We start from the raw sequence: 19,878 nt of genomic DNA on the forward strand, positions 1-19,878 counted from the left end.
TTTTTTAAAATCCTACCTAAAAAACTAATAAATCCTTATTATCATCATCTAATCATTTTAAGTGAAGATAGTTTTAAAGTTAGAAGGAAAGGAGCCAGCAGAGATGGAAAAAACTGAAGATAGGAAGAGGGGAGATAACTGGTGGAAGATAAGAGGAACAAAGGTGAGTAAAAGTAGATATGATTAAGCAGGAGAAAAAAGGGTGGCTCTTGAAGAAAGGATTCCCATATAGGGGGAAAAATCTCCAAAACCATCCTGTGAGACATTTCCACCTTATGAACACCCACGTTGAAAACAACTGCTCATCTCCCCCAAACAAGTGTGTCACAGATGCTTCTACCCATCAGCTGCTGGAGGCTCTACACCCGCCATCTCCCTCACTACTCCCAGTAACAAAATTCTGGAAGGTAAGAAGCCTAGGGAAAAGCTAAAGGAATAAAAAAGTCACGCATGGAGCACACTTTGTTATCATCATCTCCAAATAACTCTAAAAAAAACTCTCTTGCCTCAGTCTCTGTCCCTGTTTTTAATTTGAGGAACTGTCAATTCATTGTGAAACGAATGTACCTTTTCTACAGACTGTTGGATAGCAATTTAGGCCTCTGAACTTAAATTTTATGTTTCTTTGATCCCTCCCACCCTTTACCATCTAGTTGCCATGGTTCTCTTAATGAATATACAACTCTTCTTTCAAAGCCACCAAGAGAACTCACGTTAGGAAGGCCTACTCACCTTGAGAGCTGCTGCGTGGTGAGACATAGTTCTGCCGACCCGCTTATCACTGCTGTACTGCTGGATGTCTGCAATCCACTCCTCACACTGGGCCATGATCTCAACTCTTTTCAAGTAAAAATGTTTGTGTATAACCTTAAGAATAAAACAAGCAAGGGAACAAAATGTGTTCAGGTCAGAATTTAAAAGACAAAGTTTGTGGCATTACCAAAAAATGAGATTTAAAAGACACTGCAATGTTTTTCTCTTGATAAAACTCAGTTTAGCGAACTCTACATTATTAACAGGGAAGAATCAGGCTTATGACGTGTTGAAATGCCCACTCCTGTAGCAGAAAATAATGCCCAATCCCAATAAGATACGCAAATAGTTAATCCTACTCAGAGAGAATAAGACGTATATAATACAACATATTCAGACAATGAATAGAAATAAAAATAACCAGGAGAGAAGAGTTAGAAAAGCATTGAAAATAGGAAACTTGTCAAAATTTGTATCTTCGAAAAAGAACTCAAACAACACCTAGATAAGTAAAGATATTCCAAATGTGAAAGGCATTTGCACAGAAATCAGAATGTAGCCCTAAAAAAGGCACTATTATTACTTTCTTAATTTTATCTCTGGTTAAGGATAGGATTTTATTTTATGAAGTTAAATTTTCTTGTAATAATTATGACTTACATTTGGGATTAAAAAATTCTATCCTTGAAAAACTGAGTAAAATTTCTCCCTGTGTAAGCAGTACAAGTCTATGGCTAACAAATTTAAGTTAGAAAATAGATCAATTTGGAAATATTATTAAATCAATTTGGAAATATTAGTCTGTATTCTGGGTGAGCTACTATATTGTCCAATGAGCTTACCACCCCTAAAGAAAAGGCAATAATACCTACAAGGGAAAAATCAGTAGGAAAACCTGGGAATGGATGTAAAACACCAATAAGATCCTATTACATTTAAGAGTTTGTGCGTTTGATGACTGTAGGGATACAAAAGTGAAAGACAGCCTGACAAGAAGAACTTTGATAACCACAGAAGTGGGCGCACCAGAAAAAGATACTTAAAAACCAAAACCAAAACATCCCAGGAAATTCAAAGATGAGTGAATCACATCTGATTAAGAAAATTAGGAAAGTATTCATGGACAAGGGGTGCCTCCTTCAACATAAACTAGGTTCTCAAAGGATGAGAAGGTTTATTGTTTCAAATTATACTTATATGCTTTTTGTAAAATTCATCCCCGGGGCCGGCCCCGTGGCCAAGTGGTTACATTCCCGCGTTCCGCTTTGGGTCCCAGGATTTCGCCAGTTTGGATCCTGGGCGCGGACATGGCACCACTTGTCAAGAGCTGAGATAGTGTCCCATATAGCACAACCAGAAGGAACAACTAGAATACACAAGTATGTACTGGGGGGCTTTGGGGAGATGAAGAAGAAGGAAGAAAAAGAAAAAGATAGGCAAGAGATGTTAGCTCAGGTGCCAATCTCAAAAAAAAAAAAAAAATCCTCTCACTCTGAGTTCCTTGCACTGTTTTACTCTTCTTCCAGAAAAAAGTTTTATGCATGAACCAACAAATGATACATCAACTGAGTATATATACCTATAAATTTTTTCAATACATTTAAAAATTGAAGTTTGACATATACAGAAAAGTGCACAAATCATATGTGCACAATTGAACTCATTCTCCCACAGTGAACAAACCAATGTAATCTTTACTCAGATAAGAAACAGAACATTACACCAAGCAGGCCAGAAGCCTGCCTTGCGCAACCTCTCACCATTAATCTTCACTCAAAGGTATACACTATCCTGACTTCTTTAAGCATAAGCTAGTTTCACTCATTTTTGAACTTTTCATAAATGGAATCATATGGAATGTCCTTTTACATGCCGTGTTAATGTGTACAGCAGTTCATTGATTTACATTGCTGTATTCCATTTTATGAATATTCCAGAATTTGTCCATTCATTCTATCGATGGACAATTGAGCTGTTTTCAATTTACAGCAATTATGAATACTGCAATCAACATTCTCTATAACCAATACGTACACAATTTCTATTGAGCATATACCAGGGAGTGGAATTGCTAGTCACAGCTTGTCAGATCCTGACAGAGTCTTTCAAAGAGACTCTATTATTTATATTCCCATCAGAAGTTTATCAGAGTTCCAACTGCTCCACATCCTAACATTTGGCATCAAAAGCTTTTAAACTCTTAGAGATGGTGAAGGATGGGTAGACAGGGGCCAGACAATGTAGGGATTTGTAGGCCATGGTAGGGACTTTGGGTTTTCTTCTTCATATAATGGGCAGTCCCTGGAGTAAGATGATCTGATTATGTGTGGAGAATCATTGCAGAGGGACAAAAGTGGAAGCAGGGAAATCACATAGAAACCTACTTCAACAGCCCAAGCAAGAGGTAATGGTGCACTGAAACAGAGTGGCCATGGCAAAGATGTTTTTTACCACCAAATTTTGACTATGCTTTGAAGGGTAGAGCCAACAGGATTCGTCAATAGACTGAATGTGGTATGTGAGAAAAAAACAACAAAGTCACAGATGATTAAGGGTTTTGGCTTAGATGATGGTGCTCTTACTGAGGGGGGGGAAGAATCAAGACTGCAGTCTCACACAGTGTGAAGTCTGAAATGACTGTCACACATGCTAGCGAACTCGACAAGTAGTTCATATATCTGGATTCATTATTTGAATCTTAGGGGGACTGAAAAAATTAATTTATGATGTTGAGTTCTGAGTACCTTAGTTCAGTGCCTAATAACAGTTGACACTTGATATGGTTGCAAAATGAATTAGTTAATGTAAGTAACTCAAGCTTGAAAAGAGACAGAATATTATGCTTAAGAGCACAAAGAAATGCATGTTTGTATTTCTCTGTAATATTAGGAAAAGTGATTTCCCACAGCCTTTCAAGGTAAAAATGAAAGCCTTTGAAAAAGTAAAATACCCAACTTCGTCATTCAAAACGTAAGTTCATTTAGTAATAACAAAAATAAAAGAAGAAATGTTCTTTTTCTATTCCTTCAGAGTATATTCCCTGCTACTATTTTTTTTTTTAAAGATTTTATTTTTCCTTTTTCTCCCCAAAGCCCCCCGGTACATAGTTGTGTATTTTTAGTTGTGGGTCCTTCTAGTTGTGGCATGTGGGACACTGCCTCAGCATGGCTTGACGAGAGGTGCCATGTCCGTGCCCAGGATCCAAACCGGCAAAACCCTGGGCCACCGAAGCGGTGTGTGTGAACTTAACCCTCACTGATGCTATTTGATGAAGATGAGGCTTCAGGTATGATGCTACACATAAAACAGTTACACATAATATTTGCCTAGTTATATTAAAGATCAGTTTCCTGCCAGGTAAACATGCCAATTTTTCCTCTAAAATATTCAGTTTCTAGCACAATTTAAGAATGATTATCAAGAGAAACAACTTTAAGAAATAAAAATGCTTCAGAGACAGAGTAAGATGTGATCAAGTAATTTGATATGATGTGAAAATTACAATCATTTTTAGGCAGACTACGGAGAGACAACTGACCACAGGAAAAGAGCCAGGCCTCAGGATGGGGTGAAACAAAAGCACTTGAGAATATCAAAACAGGTTTCGAACTCAGTAAGTGCAACTTTTTCCTAAAGAAAAGAAAATGGCTTTTCTTCAAAATTCACACACTGATATTAGTATAAAGGCAAAGCTTCTATTTGCAAGACAACTTTAGAAAGTATCCTGACCTCTAATAAAAAGAATATTTTTATGAGGAATATTTGAGTAACATATTTAGACAGTTTGCAAGTAGGATGGTACAATTAAAAGGAATTAATAAAACTGTCCCCAAATATAGCCAGATACCTTTTAGGAAGCAGGTGCTTTTAAAATTCATCTGTACTACATCGTTACTGATTTTTCGTGATTGAAAATGGTAATAAACTTTAGCATACCACAGACATTCTAAATATAGAGGCAAGCAATACTAATAAACTATATTCTATGATGCCTTTAATAAAGCAAATCATTAATTTTATTGAACATACCTCTTTAAAGCATGGTGAAGGGTTTCTAATTTGTTCTAGCATTGCCCACTTAACCGTTGCTTGTCGAATGTTTCCATCATATTCTCGAGAACTCTGTGTGCCACTGGGCGTGCCTCTAGACCGTTCATATCCTGGTTCATTAAAATAAGGCTCAGCTACTAATATAAGGGACTGAACAGACACCAATACCTGAGGAACAAAGAAATAAAGAAGACTTACAATGGGATTTTTACTACCAGTAAACTGATATCTTGCTTTATCAACCAAGAGTCCCCTTTAATATGTGCTTCCACATATTTTTATCACCATAAAATTGATAACTATGACATAATTACCAATTATGACACTGAAATACTTTACTATTAAAGCAAAATTAAAATAGGTACAGTAGAGTCTTATATAATATTTATACATCTTATTTTACATTCTTGAATCCTTGAAAAATAAAAATATATATGAAGATCCTACTTCCTGAAACTGCTAAAAAACATGTTTATAAACATCCCACATCTCATACCAATCTAAACGCTACTGTCCTCAAATTGTCCTTACACCTAAAGAGCATAAAGCTAAGCACAAATTCTTAACAATACTCACTTGTGAGGAAAACTATGCATGAGGAAGTGTTTATTTTTATTCCAAGGAAAACTAACTTCCACAATATCACAAAAATCTTACCATTGGAAGCTCTCATTGGCAAGATGACATGGCTCTAAGATCACCTCGACCCCTCCATTTACATACCAGAAGGCTTGTTTTTCCAGATTTGACAAATATTGAACGAGCTCATTGTTAGCTGATATCATACTGCTAGCTAGTACACATATCTAACTAGCCAACATAACATTTTTGGAGGCAGGAAAACATTAGATACCATCTGCCCACTTCATAAATGAAAACGGATTAACAGCAATTTGCACTTTCATTAGGAAAGATGATTAAACAATGTCAAGGATATGCATCTTAAGGGATGGATTTTCTCAGAAAATTTTAAAAATGGGAACCTGAACCTGAAATATGTGACCTAAGAACAGCTAAGATTAAACACGACCTGGAGTCACTACACATCATAGTAAATTATATACATATAGTTACAATATTTAAGTTACCTTAATAACAAACAAAATATATTTTCATTCCATAATGTAGGTTCACTGATTCTTAGTCAATTCTTTGATATTTTCACAAAGTCAAGAGTTAAAGACTTTTATTCAGAGGCTGAATTTATTGTCCTCCTCTTTAGCTTCATATTAGTATCCACAAAACTGCAAGACATTCTCATTGTAATTTGTTCAGGGACTAACTAAATCAAGAACCATATTAACAGCTTCCTTTCACTATCTGCGTCAACAAAAATTTTAACACTATCGTCTGGTCTTCTACCAGGCCACTCAACTAGTCAACAATCTTCTCTCCTACCATTTTATATATTCACTTGGTCACTATATCCCTACCACTATCCATTCTTGCAACTTATTCTCTAAAGATTTTATTTTTTTTTCCCTTTTTCTCCCCAAAGCTCCCTGGTACATAGTTGGATATTCTTCATTGTGGGTCTTTCTAGTTGTGGCATGTGGGACGCTGCCTCAGCGTGGTTTGATGAGCAGTGCCATGTCTGCGCCCAGGATTAGAACCAACGAAACACTGGGCCGCCTGCAGTGGAGCGTGCGAACTTAACCACTCGGCCACGGGGCCAGCCCCGCAACTTATTCTTATCTTAGGCTATCCACCAATTTGCCATATTCCTACTCTACTCCTATTAAGAATTATGAATTTTTTAATTTCCTTTATTTTCATATTATGTCAGAAGATATAATTTTTTGACTTGGTCAGGTACATTGAAAAATTTTATTAAAGATATTTCAGGGGGCTGGCCAGGTGGCATAGTGGTTAAGTTTGCACGCTCTGCTTTGGCGGCTCCGGGTTCACCGGTTCGGATCCTGGGTGCGGACATGGTACTGCCTGGCAAGCCATGCTGTGGCAGGCGTCCCACATATAAAGTATAGGAAGTGGGCATGGATGCTAGCTCAGGGCCAGTCTTCCTCAGCAAAAAGAAGAAGATTGGCAGCAGATGTTAGCTCGGGGCTAATCTTTCCCAAAAACAAATGAATAAAAAAATAATAAAAATTTTAAAAATTTTAAAAAAAGATATTTCAAACATAGGAAAGTACAGCGTACAGAAAATATTAATTTGCAATAAGAAACTATATATGAAATAATAACATCTCAGGGGTGAGGGAAAGAAATACTTTTAATTAGTAAAATGCTTTTGGCCTTTCAAAATAGTAAGTACCTCCCTCTAAGGAAAATTATGCTGATACTGAGTAGGACTTTAACCAGTGGCTGACTTCCTGAACTTTTTAAGAAAAATGGTAATATAAATTTGTTAACATTTATAACCATTTATAAGTGGCTGATTACATGAACCATTAAATATGTTTAATTCCTCTTGCACATGACATCTTTATTAACACATCCAATTAGAACAAACTATTCATAAGGCATTAATAGCTATTTTAGGTACATTATAGCAACATTAAGAAAGTTATGTATGCAATGCTAAAATTTGGTGCTACTGATAAAATGTAATAATTCTTGATGACAGTTCTAATAAGTAATGTAACTTTTGATCTTAAACTATTCAAATAGTTGAAACTATTACTAGGTTACTGCTGGATATGAGACCTACAGCATAAGACTAAAAAATGTGAATTTTTATACAAATAAATATTATTCTTTTAAGAGTTTCACTACAAAGAAACTAAGCAATTCCAATAATGCTTGTCGCTGTTCAAAATATTTTTGAAACCTTTTTAATTGCATATAACATTCAAAACTTTTTGTGGGAGATTTTCAATCTGACAAAAGTAGTTTTATCCTTTGTGCACATATGATAAATAAAAGTGTAAAACAACTTTGGGTCCCCAAATCTAACTAAAAAAAAATTAAGTAATTTTTCCTGAGGCCCTGTAGTCTGCCTCTAAAGAAAGTTCCTAACAGAAAACAGAGCGCAATGCATTCCTGCCTAGATGCATTTATTTATGGTATAATGTTAATAAAAGATCACAAGAAAACTACAGACCAATATTTCTTAGGAATACAGATGCAAAAATCCTCAAACAAAATACTAGCAAACTGAATCCAGTAATATATAAAAAGAATTATACGGGGTTTATTCCAGGAATGCAAGGTGGTTTAACATTTGAAAATTAATATAACACATCATATATTAATGACTAAAAAACAAAAATAACATGATCATTTCAATAGATGCTGAAAAAGCATTTGACAAAATATTCAACCAACTAGGAACAGAGGGGAAGGTCCTCAACAAGATGAAGGGAATTTATGAAAAACCCACAGTTAACGTCATACTCAGTGGGGAAGGACTGAAAGGTTTTCCCTTAAGATCTGGAAGAAGACAAGGCTATTCGTTCTTGCCACAGAAAAGATACAGCCTCCTCTTGCTCCTGTCCAAGTCAAGTTCACCATAGATCTGGAAATCTAGATTCAGGAAGCTATCTAAATAGAGAAAGTCATATAATAACAGTATTATTTGTAAAACTAAACAAATTAGAAGTGAAATATTTAGTCAATATGGAGAAATAGTTCAATTATAGTATATGAACTCAAAAGATTTATTATATAGCAATTAGAAATTATAAAAATGTAATCTGGAAAAATGGGTATGCTCTAATGTTAAGTGAACAGAGCAGCATACAAATAATTTATCTGCTATGTTAATTATGACTATATGAACAATGTATATGACAAAAACCCTAAAGGGAATATAGTCATACAATTGCTTAATAACAAAAGTATGTTCTGAGAAATGCGTCATTAGACAATTTCATCATTGTGCGAACATCATAGAGTGTACTTACACAAACCTAGATGGTATAGCCTACTACACACCTAGGCTATATGGTACTAATCTTATGGGACCACCGTCATATATGAGGTTTGTCGTTGACCAAAACGTTGTTATGCGGTTCATGACTGTATATAAAAAAGATCATTTTTATGTGTGGGTAAAGTTTCCGAACTTGAAAAATTTAAATCCTTAAGCATAAGTTTCTTTATTTCACAGGATTTTTGGTATACATTAGATATACAGGCAATATAAAAGGTAAAAGCAAGTCAAATTTTAAACAAAGAAACTTTGAAAATTAACTATAGGTTTATTTTTAAAACTACATAAATTCAACAAAAAACTCAAAAATTGATTCAAATTCTCAGATAAGTCTAATTTATTATGAGTTTCCCTTCATAATAAAACTCATCATAAGCTTAATTTATGTTGACAAGAGTAACATACACATAGAAAAAATATTTTAAGGTTTTTGGACTAGAACTGACAATCATTTCTAAAATGAAGAAGCAGTTACTTGGAGGAATATTCTAATAACTTCCTTAGTTACTTTGCATGAATCATGTAATCTCTCTTTTTCTTAGTCTTCATATTAGCAAAAGGGGAAAAAATTTATTATAGAACTATTTCTTTAATTCATGAGGATGCTACCAGCTCTTTTCAGAGAATCAAAAAAAGTAACATCCTAAAGAATTAGTTTTCATATCTTCTTTCACCTAATTCAAAATAAGAATGTATGAAAAGAATCCTTTGAGGGTAGGGCAACTTTAAGAGGCTTACTTTGGCATAATTTATGGTAATACTTCTTAAAATAAACACTAAACTGTAAATGTGAGTTTAAACTTTTATGTAGCAAAAGCGATCTTTTTCTGCCTCCTCAATGAACAAGCAACAAAGTTAAGTCACGTTATTAATATGTTTACTTGTCCACCTCTTTGCTGGAATTCTGAGCTATTAAGATAAAGCATTGGTAGAAAACACTTGATGGGATACTATATAACATTTTATGTGCTTAAGTGGTTTGTGGAAATTTACTTATAAAATTCAAGACTATGAAACGTGTATGTCAAATGCTCTGCAAAATAAGAACTACAAGTCTCAAGTTTTATGACTTCCAGGACAGTACTTCTGAGCCTCAGATGAGTCCCATTATCAACTATAGAAGAACCATATCATATGTGGACCGATATGTAATACAGATGGAGTCTATTAAATTCTACTCACATGAGTTTAAGCCTTGTAGTGACTGGGAGATGGGAGAGACTGATCTGTTTTGTCTTTTCTTATTGCACCACAGTGTACTTTAGGGCAACTTGGGATTTTTTTTAAAGGCAATTCTGACAAAATGCAATTTTTGTCTTATCCCCTAACTTAAGATTCTAAACTCTAGATAAGATGAGACTCCATTGTACTAACTGCTCACCTATAAGCTATTTAATATGTATCCCCTATTAATCTATCTTTTCTTTTGGGTACTATTGTTTATTATTGATCACTGAAAACATTTTTTTAAACACATATAGGTCTTTATTTTCTAAGTGATACTGTCAGAGAAATCTGTTTACTTGCAAAAAGCTTGAGGTCTGAGGATTCCACTTCTCTTCTGGTCTTCCATGCCATGTATTTAAGATGCTTAAACAAACCTGAGGAAGAAGAGAAAAAAGCATAAATAGAACTGAAAGGAGTACTTTTTAAAAGCAACTGTCACAACTAGAAGTCAAAATGAAATGCTATCATGTCAAAGTATCTCAGTTTTATGTCCTCAAACAAAATCCTAAGGGTCGGTCTGTTAAAATAAATTGGCATCTTCAGATGTGATTCAAATTTGTGTGGCATTAGAAGGAAAATAAATCAGCACCTACTACATGTTAATAGAGGTAACCTATTTTTTAATTATTATTTTATTGAAGTCATGATGGTTTATAACATTGTGAAATTTCAGGTGTACATTATTATCAGTTTCTGTATAGACTGCACCATGCATATCATCAGTAGTCTAATTTTTATCTATCATCATATATATTTTGTTCAAATTACAAAAAACCTTTGGTTACGGTACTTTATTTAGCATTAGAAACAAAACACTGCATACATTACCTTGCCATCATTATAAAGGTTTGGATTGAATCGTACGCTATGACCACCAGTTGTCTCTAGATTCACAAGAGGGGGTGAACTGGGATAATCTTGAGGAAAATATACATCAAACTCAAAGCAGCCATTTGCATAAGGGGTGTCTGCTGGACCAGTTATCAGAACCTAGCATGAATATACAACACACAAAAGCCTATGTTACTATTTTTAAACACTGCTATTTAATAAGGAAAACACAATCTACATGAAATAAGAACAGTCTTGCATCCTACATATATCTTGACCAGAACGTGTTAAAAATGAAGTTAAAAGTCAAAATAAACACAGGATTAGGAAATGGTTTCAGGTTAGGATTACAGTAATTTGATTTTGGTGAAAATGGGCTATTAAAAGAGAGATGCCTTATTGGGAGCAAGAAAGCTTAACATCAAAAACCTTTTAAAATACTAAAGTTACTTTTTTCTGAGAGCTTTCCTTCATGGTGTTCTTTATGGTATTTTCAACAATTTGAGATTCCAGGTACATTCATTATCATATCTCAAAGGTATGAGGGTAATTTTCTGCTCTAAATCTTCAGACAAGTTAATGTTTTAAGGAATAACTTACTTTTTAATATGTTTCTCTGGGATAATGAGACAAGTAGATAACAGGAACAAAAGTTCTCATGTAACAACTTGCCAACACAAATGTTTTGAGAGAACAGTAGTGTTTCCCCCTTAGGGTTATCAGTAGTCCAAAAAATAGCAGAGAACCCAAAAATGAGTGTCAGAATTATTTAACGAATTTTACTTGAGTTAATCAACAGGTATTTATTGTGCAAAGCATGAGCAGAAAGCCTCTGGTCCTGAATAGCTATGTGTGGAGGCAAGTGGCACTAGAGTATCTGTGACAATTCTGATTTATGTTTTGGGGCTCCATGTTGGGATCCTTTATGTTAGGTATAACATAATGCTTAACAGAGATAAAGTAATTTTATGTGGTCCATTTAGTGATAAAATATTTTGCTAGGCAATCATCCTATAATTGGCTCTATTGTTTGTAATAAGGAGCAGGTAAGAGTGTGGCCAAATAGGCAGAGTCTATGAGACTTCTACTAAGAAATTATCCAAAACATCAAGTGAAAAAGCAAGCAAACAAAAAATCTTCCTCAAATCAATCAGTCAATAGTTTCAGTTGTGTATCTAAGGAAGCTTGAACATTTAACCCAGGAATTAATTCATAAATGTAAAGAAAGCTTCCCCACCCGCCCCCAGGTGTCAAATCTTTAAAATTTTCTTGCTGCAGCAATCTCTTGAATTTTAAGGCCAGACCACCACAGTGTTAAAACATAAAGGTGTAGGTTATTTATCATTGTATTATCATTACTTAATTCACAGATCTTATGGATCTGTATATACATAAATTTCCTACAAAAGAACAGAAAGAGTGATTTTTGAAGACTGATAGTATAAAACAGAGAAGTATCTTGGATGACAAGGAAGAAATCCTATAACTTTTTTTCTACTGACCAGCCTTAAAACGTTTGATACTATGCTCTAAAACTATGACAGGCTGTGCACAGCCTCTGCTCAAGGAGGGTATTTTGGTATTTTCTTCTAAATCTTTATTTTGAACAGCAGTCTCATCCATATACTTTGAACTAACATTAGAAAAGGACTCCTTTCACGGATGTCTTTATTGAACTTATTAAAATTCATGCATTTCTAGTGTTTTGTATGAATATTTGAATAAGCAGATTAGCCAGGGAGATAGGGGAAAAAGTTGTTTTTTCTACCTTCATGATGTCAAGTCGCTCCTCATCACAGCGCACAAACACACTAGAAGATGATGAAAGAGGCAGTGAGGTTGAAAGTGTCACAGCTTCCTGGGCCAGGCGGCGGGCTCTGGCAGCACTGTTTGCATCATTTGCATTTTTCACCTGAGACATGTAGTGGTAATTTACTTTAAAACCCAATTTCCCATCTTCATCTTCAGAAACCATCTCAAACGTGTCTAAAAGAAGAAAAAGAAGGAAAAAGCACTTAAAAAAAAAAAGGAACTAGAATGGAGGATAAGTTGCTATAATGATAAAAAACATAAATAAAAAACATAAATAAATCTCTTGTCCTTCTTCCACACCAAACAGAGAATACCGCAATGTGGAAGAACAGCATACAATAAATGTTTATGTAACACCTACTGTTAGATGGATGGAATATGTAATAGAAGCAAAAGTAAGAAAATGGTTTTTAATCTACTGTGTGGACATACTGATAGATTATATTATATCGAGTAGCTAATGCCAATACAAAGTAGCAGAAAATTTATTCTCAAAATGAGTGGTATATAATATTTTTGCCAAAATAATACAGAACGTGAAATGCCGAAAGTATTCTCCTTATATTTCATTTTTAAAAAATAAAATAAGTCTTTACATATTTTCACTGATTTGAAACCACAAAACAGAAATGCCAGGCTGAAGTTTACTCTCGCATTACTTCTGGAATTTAAATTAACAAAATAAAAGAAGATTATTTAGGGTAATCTTCTAGGCACTTTGACAGAAAATAATTAATGGGCTAATTCTTAACTATTTATTTAGGCAGATTTGGAAGGACTTAAAGTTATTCTTTACTTATAAGCTATGTACATATACAACAGAAAGAAAACAGTGAATTTGAAATTTCTCTCTAATTCAGAGTAATCCAACTCCACTAATGGATTAAAACAAAAATATTTAAATAAATTATAACCCTAAACCCAAACCACCTATTAAGGCAAATACTGTCATTAGAAGCAATGATAATTTTTGATTTCGTGTTCATACAATTCTAAATATTTGGAAGAACATTAATGTTATAAAATTGTAATTAACATTAGTGCATTAAATTTTACCAAGAACTTACTAAGTGCAAGGTCCTAGGCTAGGCTATTTGGGTTAAATGATAAATAGGAAACTATATCTGCCTTCGAGGAGCTTATAATCTAGAAAAAGAGGGAAAGACCTATAATCAATGTTAGAGGTCTGTGCACTACAGTGTTTAAAATACGACTCCCACAATCTTTATTTAACAAATCCTTCAGAGAAAAAAGGGAACTCTTAGTTCATTTCTTGTAGAAACTATTACCAATTCTGTTCAAGTAGAATCTAATTTAAGAAGCAATGCTAAAAGCTTACTTATCACACAATACATATAATACTGTTACTGATCAAATGGACTATGTCTCAGCAGGACTACTGACTAATTTCTATCAGTAAACTTGTAAACTGGAGTTTTTATCTGCCTGATTCTGCTGCCTTTCACATACTACAGGGATAAATTTCCCTTAAATTGTATAAATAGCACTCCACCAGACACAAACACAAATGAGCCCATTCCCATGCCTGGAGGAAAACTTCTTTATCATATAACTGTTTATACATAATGATGGCCTCTGAGATGTTGCATATATTACTGAAAAACTGGAAACAACCTAAAGGTCCAGTTACTGGTTAAACAAATCATAGTACATCATGTGATAGATATTAAGCAGTCAATAAATATCAAATTGTAGAAGAATCGTGATACTGAAAAATGTTTGATATATAAGGTAGCAAATGCAGTTTATTAAAAAAAACTCAACAGAGAACATGTATTTTTTCTGAATTATTCTACATTATCCCAAAAGTCAATGGGTATCAAAAGTCAATTATGTTTGAAGTCATATCCAACATGGAGAGTTTATGATTTTACCTGGTATGAGAGCAGCCTCCTGTCTGGGTAACATTAATCAAGGGCTCTGACATATGACTCCAAATTTCTTAATTAGAGGTAATAATTTTGAATCGGAATCTCTCATACACTTTAGAAGCATAAGCACACTCATATTGATGAAATAAAGCTTTTTGGATTGAAAGAGCTAAAGAACATACAGAGATGGAATGTAGCTAAACAGCTCCAATTACATGAACATTACAGTATGTTTTTTAAAGCCATTAATATACATTTGTATATGACCTAAGTGAACCAAAACCTAAAGTTCAATAAAATATTTAATTCCAACACATATACAAACATATTTCAGGAAACTTTTCTTCTAAGAATCTTAGAACAAACTTGTTATTTTCCTAATAGAAGATTGCTGGTATAAAATACTTTGACAAATTCTTTGACAGTCTCTTCAAAAGGTAGAAATTAATTCCCTTCTCCTTGAGTATGGGCTAGACTTAGTGACTTGCTTCTAATCAATGAAGCAAAAGCAATGTGTACGACTCCCAAGACTACATCACAAAAGGCAGTGTGGCTTCCTGTTGGCTCTCTCTCAGAGAAGTCAGATATGATGTGTGAAGACACTCAAGAAATCCTATGGAGAGGTCCACATGGGAAGGAGTTGAGGCCTTCTATCAACAGCCACATGAGTGATCTGGAAAGCACTGAAGCCTTCTGACTTAGTGAAGCCTTCACTTGACTGACGCTCCAGTCACCATCTTGACTGCAACCTAATGAGAAACCCTAAGCCAGAACCAGTGAGCTGAACCATTCCTGAATTCCTGACCCTGGGAAACTGTGATATAATAAAGGTTTGAAGCATCTAAGTTTTGGGAGTAATTTTTTATGCAACAATAAGTAACACAGAATGATTTAATAAAATACTATAGAAACTAATGAGAGTCCAAAAAGCTATAAAGAATCTTAGTAACATTCAATCAAATTCATATAAACCAAATAAAGCTTTTGTTTTAATACTCACAAAAAAGGAATTTTCAATAAAATGCTTCTTCAGGAGTACTGTTTAAAAAGCATGTTAATATACTTAGAGTGAGAGGAACAGACTAGATTGCCAAACTGAGTGGGGCAAAAGGCTGTAATATCATTAGAAACTAATCAAACCCCAAAGTAAAGTATAAAAAGGAGAAATCTGCGTGGCAAAGATTATGGAAAAATTTCTAAGAGAAAAATGGTATTGTACAATATCAGAACACAAGTGATAGTTATATCCCACTGCATCTTTTCAGGATTGATAAACTCTAACAGTAAAAATAGAAGAGAAAAATAATCACTTTTAAAAGATTTCTGAAAAGCCAAAACCAGGTTTTCAATGATAAACTAAGATTATACAAAATTAACTATATAAATATATAAAATAATCCATATAATTTTTTGACCCACTCCCACCCCCAAGGCAGGAATGTTTTCCATGTAGGAGGAAGCCAATCCTTGGTTAGAAAGAATCCCCTCTTCTCTCTCCCCAACCCTATTCCTGACACCTCCACTCCTGGCTAGCACTCTAAACATTGAACAGGAAATTGAAGTTTGCAAATTATATACATTAAAGAAGGGCAAAAAACATTAATAAAAATCCAAAATCCAAAATCAAATTAAGAATAAAAAGCAGATTAAATCTAGTGACGATATCCAAAGCTTTTTTGAATTATGAAAGACTAGTAAATCCAAAGCTGAGCAGTAACAGCAAATCATAGGTGGTTTAAAAAATGCTATTTAAAATCTTGGACCAGAAATATCATGACCATGGAGAGCTTGTTCTTCCCCTCTATCTAGTTTTGGCAAATAACTAGTGCTATGTCTAATAGGGTGAATGGGAAGCAACCAATTAATGCCCTTCTGACATCTCTACGAGAGTTATACTGAAAAGGTCTTAGTTTCTTCAGGATTTATTTTTAAGCTAAGCATGCTTTCTGGGGTTTCCCAACAAAGTTACTGTCCATTGACTTGAGTTTCAAAATTCCACTCCTTTAATCCAGAAATAGGCATTAAAGGTTTCAGCAGATATGCACTGTTACCTAGTTGGGGCAACTCACAGACCAAATCTCATTCAGGATAAAAGCATAATCACATAGCGAATAGACAAGCAGAAGCAGTTTCTTTAAGCTTTTGAATCTGAGGTGGAGGAAGGAAAACAGGGGAATGCTTTTGGAGGAAACAGGTTGTCACAGTGAAAAAGCATACAGAAGCGCGAAGCTAAAGATAAACCCACCTAACATCTGATGTTTGCTTCAAGGTTACCAACAGTTACCTCTAACTGTGTGTAGAAAAAACGTGTGGATGTATACATCCAATATTTAATTTGAATGCGATGCTTCTGACAACTCTTGATATATCTCCAGTCTACTTCAGGTGTTTTATTCTACATGATATAGTGGATTTAGTTTCAAAAAAGATTTGCAGCAACAACATATGTTAATCAACTTATCACTACAAAGGTTTCGTTTGAGAGACTTTAAAAATGAAGTCTATTTAAACTCTGAGCATACTTTTCCTGATACCTGTGTTGTTGAGTGTGGCTGTAATGATCATACTTGTGCGTGCCCTTTCCTGATAATTCTGATTATTCCTTTTTATGATATCCCTTTGAGGATATCTGTTTCATTTTTCTATTTGTACGGCATTTGCTCTTAGTCTTTTACAACTTTAAGACTGTAGCAGACAATATTTTTGCTACTCTGGTAATCATTTATAGTTATTAATATAGTGTTGAATGAATTTGAGGTTTATTACATTTTCCTGAATTCAAGTGTTTATTACAAAATGGTCAAAATCTATCAATGGCTGGCAGAATTATCCAAAAACACGAATCCCTTGGAAAATTGTTATATGCCTTCTGAATAGCAGTATACTTCACCTCTTCTTCTTCTTTTTAAAGATTTTATTTTTTCCTTTTCCTCCCCAAAGCCCCCCGGTACATAGTTGTATATTCTTTGTTGTGGGTCCTTCTAGTTGTGGCATGTGGGACACTGCCTCAGCGTGGTCTGATGAGCAGTGCCATGTCCACGCCCAGGATTCGAACCAACGAAACCCTGGGCCACCTGCAGCGGAGCCCGCCAACTTAACCACTCGACCACGGGGCCAGCCCCTCACCTCAACTCTTCTAATCTTAAAATGGCGAACAAGACCTTTGCAAAGATCTGCCTGATCTTTTTATCATTGATAAAAATGATCTGCTTTATCACTGTCAAATCTACCATCTCATGTGATTTTTACTGCAAACATGAGAGGTAAGTAGAACAAAAGCCAAATGATTAATACTGAGGTTTCAAAGACAGTATGACAAAAATCTATGTTTTTTGACTCCTATTTTAGTGTTCTTTGAGGGGCGCTAAAATGACGATCTTATCATTGGCCCTTACTTGTCAAGAGTTTTGGAATGGGAAAGGCTACAAATGAACTATGCGTAACTACATTTTCTAAAGGTAAATCTCATGGAATTCTAAAATGGTAGGAGTAACAGACTTTGTTCGAAGCCCCAGGTCTTGGCTTCCTTCAGGCTAGAACTGGAGACGTAAAGAAAGAAATCACTTCTGCCTGTTTGTTAGACATTTGGCTTTTCATTTTTCCTAGGTTTCCACTGAATCATGATTTATATAACTATAAATACAGATATAAATTCAAAGAGATAAAAAGATGATAAAAATTTTCCTGTGCATATGTGTGTGTGTGTGTGTGTGTATATATATATACAGAGTGCACGAGAGAATATGAATAATTCATGGTACAAGCAAGTTTTAAAATCTCTAATTTACTAGAACACATTTCAATAGCACTATTTAAAATGTGAAATGAAATTTGAATAAAGATTAAAATTTCAACTTACCAAACTGTAATTTCTTCATAACAGCCACATATTTTTCTTCAAGTGATTTCAATACTGATAAAGGTTTGGGTTTCATAGCCACCTTCTTTGAATATTCACCTAGTTTTTTTTCTGTTATTTGTATTTCAAGATAAATAACGTAAGTATACATTTTACAAAATTAAAACAAAAAACAACTTCTAGAGTTCAAATTCTGAATTCCAAAAAATTACCAAACTCTTCACAATTATCTTCCTATTGTACCATTTTAAGAATAAAAGATTTCTTTCTATTTCATAAACATAACTAATAGGGCTTAAAGAACCTTATCAATTTTAAAGCTTAAATTCTTGAAATGTTAATTAGCTTTCATCCATTCAGGCAAAAACAGCAGAAGTGCAATGGATAATGCAGAATCATTTATATCTTCTGTTGCTAACACATGAAAATACCAATTTTCACTAAATTCTCACACATAGTCTTACTGTACTATTTTCCACCTAACACAATGGCATTTTTCAATTTCATGACTTTCAATGGGAAGAAAAGAGAAACTTATAATGCATGCTGTCAGCCTACTAAATTTAGTCTTAGCAATCAGACATGGTAGAGGCAAATATTTTAAAATTAGAGACTATTCATTATTAACTTGGAAACCTGACATAGAACAAAACTTTTAGGTAAATGAACTTGCTTGAAAACCATTAACATAGAGGGAAAAGAAAGGCAGTTTTCAGTAAGTAAATGAAACATCTTTGAATCAAAAGAAACAGCATAAAAGGGATAGTATTGTACCTTGATTTGCTTGCCGCAAACTGGTAGTGGCTGCATAAACAATTTCAGCCGTCTTTTGGATGTCTGGTACCAAAAGAGTAAGTCCTTCTGGTTCTTGATCAGATGAATCTGGTTTTACTCCTGTTTTAACATTTTCTCTTTTAGATCTGAAAATTTTTTTAATATGGAAAGAAATACAAGGAAAATTAAGACTTTAGGATTGAAAAATAAATATCTCTATAAATCAATAATAGTAGTTAAAAATCAAAATGGTAGTGTGCATCTTATGTGACATATACTTGATATATATTGAGGATTGTTTAAATTAGATTCATTGTTACTTTTGAAACCATAGAATAATGCCTAGTATGATAAAGTTTTGGGTAGGTTTTCCCTTCAAATGCAAAAAGATACAAGAGACAAACATTGCAGAAATGTCATACTGTTAAAACACTGAGATACCTGATATGTCCTTGGATCCACACTTTTAAAAACATACTTACAGTAATTATAAATACCTAGAAGTAGAGAAATCACTACTGTATCTAAAAAATGACAGACGTCTATCCTCTCTCTTTTAAGACTTGGGGATCAAGGAACCATATGGAGTTTTTTATTTTAATACTATTTGTATTTCATTCAGAGTATATTAATTTCCAAGGGAAAGAAAAAGAGATATTCCAGAGTAAAATGCAGGTTCACTATTAGGTGTCTTAATACAATGTGTTTCTATAAACTGGAAATTTTTTAAACACTAAGTTTTAGGGCATAATCATTTTAAAGATACTCATCTGTTATTCCCTATTCAG

The 19,878-nt window shown here is 34.1% G+C and overlaps 1 protein-coding gene across 26 annotated transcripts in view; it reads right to left on the reverse strand.

Moving 5' to 3' along the window:
• Positions 1-19,878, reverse strand: part of BIRC6 (baculoviral IAP repeat containing 6) — a 222,397-nt gene that overhangs the window by 3,718 nt on the left and 198,801 nt on the right. For 24 of the 26 annotated variants that reach the window (XM_070574115.1, XM_070574120.1, XM_070574139.1 and 21 more), the window contains 7 exons: positions 19,091-19,236; positions 18,317-18,427; positions 12,522-12,739; positions 10,751-10,912; positions 10,219-10,296; positions 4,783-4,971; positions 733-867 (listed from right to left, as the gene is read on the reverse strand). In XM_070574115.1, coding sequence (XP_070430216.1) covers positions 733-867; positions 4,783-4,971; positions 10,219-10,296; positions 10,751-10,912; positions 12,522-12,739; positions 18,317-18,427; positions 19,091-19,236 — 1,039 coding nt within the window. Of the gene's footprint in view, positions 1-732; positions 868-4,782; positions 4,972-8,666; positions 8,782-10,218; positions 10,297-10,750; positions 10,913-12,521; positions 12,740-18,316; positions 18,428-19,090; positions 19,237-19,878 lie in introns of those variants that run through there. The other 2 variants (XR_011526608.1, XR_011526609.1) reach the window with 2 other exon arrangements.

Source organism: Equus przewalskii, chromosome 14, assembly GCF_037783145.1.
Source record: "Equus przewalskii isolate Varuska chromosome 14, EquPr2, whole genome shotgun sequence".
NCBI lineage: Eukaryota > Metazoa > Chordata > Mammalia > Perissodactyla > Equidae > Equus > Equus przewalskii.